Source organism: Endocarpon pusillum (assembly GCF_000464535.1).
Source record: "Endocarpon pusillum Z07020 unplaced genomic scaffold scaffold3052, whole genome shotgun sequence".
Classification (NCBI taxonomy): domain Eukaryota; kingdom Fungi; phylum Ascomycota; class Eurotiomycetes; order Verrucariales; family Verrucariaceae; genus Endocarpon; species Endocarpon pusillum.
The window spans coordinates 20,381-23,700 of record NW_006916283.1 but is presented as its reverse complement, the minus strand read 5'-3'; the positions used below and the strand labels follow the sequence as shown (position 1 = coordinate 23,700).

The 3,320-nt window shown below is 49.8% G+C and overlaps 1 protein-coding gene across 1 annotated transcript in view; it reads right to left on the bottom strand.

Annotated features, from left to right (window-relative positions):
- Window positions 1–2,386: 2,386 nt before the first annotated feature.
- EPUS_08225 (uncharacterized protein) overlaps window positions 2,387–3,320 on the bottom strand; it is a gene marked incomplete at both ends in the record, with an annotated part of 6,336 nt that continues 5,402 nt past the window's right edge. The window contains 2 exons of the mRNA XM_007804238.1: window positions 2,387–2,987; window positions 3,019–3,290. Of these exons, the coding sequence (XP_007802429.1) occupies window positions 2,387–2,987; window positions 3,019–3,290 (873 nt within the window). The remainder of the gene's footprint in view (window positions 2,988–3,018; window positions 3,291–3,320) is intronic.

The window sequence follows — 3,320 nt, the reverse complement described above, 5'->3', positions numbered from 1 at the left end:
ACATGCTGCAAAGGGGGGGGGAGGGGAGGAGTGGAGGGGGAGGATGGGGGTTCGAGGCGTATCGCTCATGCTGAAGTAGTTGAGCACTTCGAATGAAGGAGGTAAGGCTGGGTGGTGTGTATGGCTCTGTGAAGTACTACTGGTAGTGGTAGAGAGCATGGATAACCTTGGCTGGTAGATATATATATATATATAAATACGTCTATATCTCTCTGTCTTGGATTCGATCTGGACACCATTCGATCTGGACACCGAAATGACGGGATGACTTGGTTAGGAAATCTTGAGAGAAAACAATAATTATATTCTCTTGCTCTCGCGCTCTCTCTCTGTCTGTGTGTGTGTGTTTGTGGGGGGGGGAGAAAAGGAGAGAGGGAGAGAGAGGACCAATATGCCCTTGCATAAATCCACTCACATATCCTCACACACAACAGAGTGAATTAAGTGTACGGAGTCGTGCACCAAAAGCAGTCAAAATACGCCAAGAGATGGCCTGTCAAGATAAAGAAATATTCTTGTAGGTTCATTCCAAGCATTCCAAGTGTTAGAGGATGTAGCAAATAGCGTACGGAGATACTGATTAGATAAGCAGTATCCAGACAGAGAGGATTCAAGCGATTGAGTTACACCTATCAAGAGGAGCATTTGCTCATACTAATAGCATAGAAGCGCATTACTGTAATGACTCAGAAACAGCAGCTGGCGTCCAATGCGTATAGCAATGCTCACTGCCATAGATATCAGGGCGTACCAGTTACAAGAGCGTTTCGTGCGTTTCGCATGCGGGGACCCTGTATCATCCTGCTGATACGTAACAGATACGTATCATATGCGCATGGATTCTGACACCAAGGGTTGCAGCCTACTACTTAGCAGGAGAAGGGGTAGCTAAAGATATGAGCTAAGTGCCGTTGGTGGAAATGACAGCTATTCTGTCAAATAACCATCATACTAATATGATAAGAGAAGCATATTTTTGACCATACTATAACTATATTTTCAGCTAAATATGTTGTAGATGGTAAGATTTTATTGCATCACACACGACTAAGCTACATATCCTTATACTCTCTAAGCAATCTTACAGTTAGGCTTAATCTAAGCGCACTTTTGATGGCTCCCCTAGCATGATTTTAAGAGGACTGAATCGGCCTCCCTCCTATGGGAAAGGATTGGCGTTCCCGGTGATTATTTAGTACTACTAAGTAGTAGCGCAAATAATCTTGCTGCAGCCTTGGCAAGAGGAACATAAACTTCAAGTTCTTCAGTTTGATGTGTAATGCTTTTTTGTCTGCATCACTCTGACTAGTATGCTTATGATTTTACCAATGATATCAATTCGATAGCCCTAATAGTTGTAGATCATTTTACGACTTTTGAAAAATTTTCAAAATATCCGTTTATTTAGTTGTAAAAAAAAACTAAACTAACCTTACTATATCGTTCCAAAAAAATTAACTGTTCCTCTTGCCAAGGCTGCAGCCAATATTACTGTGCTACTACTCGAGTAGTACCACGTAGTAGTACGTAGTAAGTATTGCCGGGAATGCTATTCCTTTCCATGGGAGGGAGGCCGATTCAGTGAACACAGGGGGATATAGCCAGCCCACCAAAAACGCTATAAGAAATGCCAACTTTATATCCTCTCACCAAACTACTATTCTAGGGGCAACATTGGCCCCCCCAAAATCAGACAGCCAGGGGGGGCTAAGAATCATACAAAGCCCCGATTGCTTAGGGGTCTAAGTAGGCGCCCAAAGCTTATAGAGGAGGAGTTCAAATGACGGACTTCAAAGTTGCTAAGAGTGTACGTCTTGGGCACATATATCCTGAGCGGATTTGAAACTACTAGTATTTTGGGGGGCATGACTTCTGTGTACATGTACATGTATATATGCGTATGTGTATGTATGTATGTATGTAGGGGGGGGATGTTCAGTTACTATAATAAAAACCCAGCCAGCCAGCCAGCTAGCAGGATCAAAGACCACCACCAGCAGCGAGCGCATCAAACCTGTTTCAAAGAATGACGAGGTAAAAAAATTTAATCCCCCCCCAAAAGATGTAAGTTAGCTAGAGACAGACAGACAGACAGACGGACGTAACTGGCCATAACCTCTTTTTTCTGTATGTCTTGCTGGGGCCTGTCTTCTTTTATGTCAATTCATCGACACATTTGGCCACATGCCCAGATATTTGGCTGGGGAGGATAGTAAAGGTCAACTTGGAAGGACTTCCCATTGGGATTGAGCACGCTGCTGCTGGAACGGGGTTTGCCTTTTTTCTTCGATATCGGGGTGTGTGAACATTTACCTGTTGTCACTCCCTGTCTCTCTTTTTCTTCCTCTCTCTCTCCGGCTATCTGTTCCAGCTTCACTCATGATGATCATCTCCCTCCCCACCACCTCGTCACCGGCTCCCCAACCAAAGCCCAGCCCAAATCGCTCAACACCCCAACCCACCCCCTCCTCCCGGCCACTAAATTCGTAACGGCCAACACCCTCCTCGAAAAGACATCGCTCTGCTCAAAATCATGCGCATATACCTCCCACACGCCGCTCTCGCCCTCCCCAGCCGAACCGCCCACTGATTCCGCGTCCCCCGCTCCCGCCCTCGCGCCCACAGCCAACCCCCTCCCCACGACCGTGCGATCGGCCACCAACCTTGTCGCCGCATCCACCACATCGCGCATCTCCGCCAGCGCCGCTCCGCTCAGCATCAGCTTGCCCGCCGTGCCCAAGATCGGCGTGGCGGTGAAATACGGACAGAGCATGTTGACGCGGATGCCGTGGCGCACGGGCGAGGTGACGCGCAGGTTGCGGAACAGACCCACGACGCCGTGTTTGCTGACCGAGTAGAGCGTCTGCGTCGGTAGGGGCCAGAGGCCCGCGATGGACGCGATGAGGAGGAGATGTCGGTCTCTGTTCACCTCCGGCTTGGCGGTGCTGGGGCCGCGGTTGGGGTCGGGCTTGGGGTTGCACGTCGTGCTGCCCGGGTTGAGGGGGGTGAGAGGTGTACAGGACGCCGGTGAGATTGACGTCTACGGTCTTGAACTGCGGGGGTGCAGGAGGTGCGAGCTTCTTGCCTTGAGCACCAGTGACGAGCTGGCTGTGGTAGTCCGGCGGCTTTTCGAACGTCAGGCTCTCCTCCGCCAGGTTGATGCCAGCGTTGGCGACGACGCAGTCGATTCCGCGCGTGGGGCTCAGCCGCACCGCGTCCTCGAAGAAGGAGAGCTGGCTGCTCCAGGAGGTGACGTCGAGCGGGATGAAGTGGTGGTTGGGGTTGGAGGTCTGGGTGCGGAGATCGGCGATCAGCCTCTC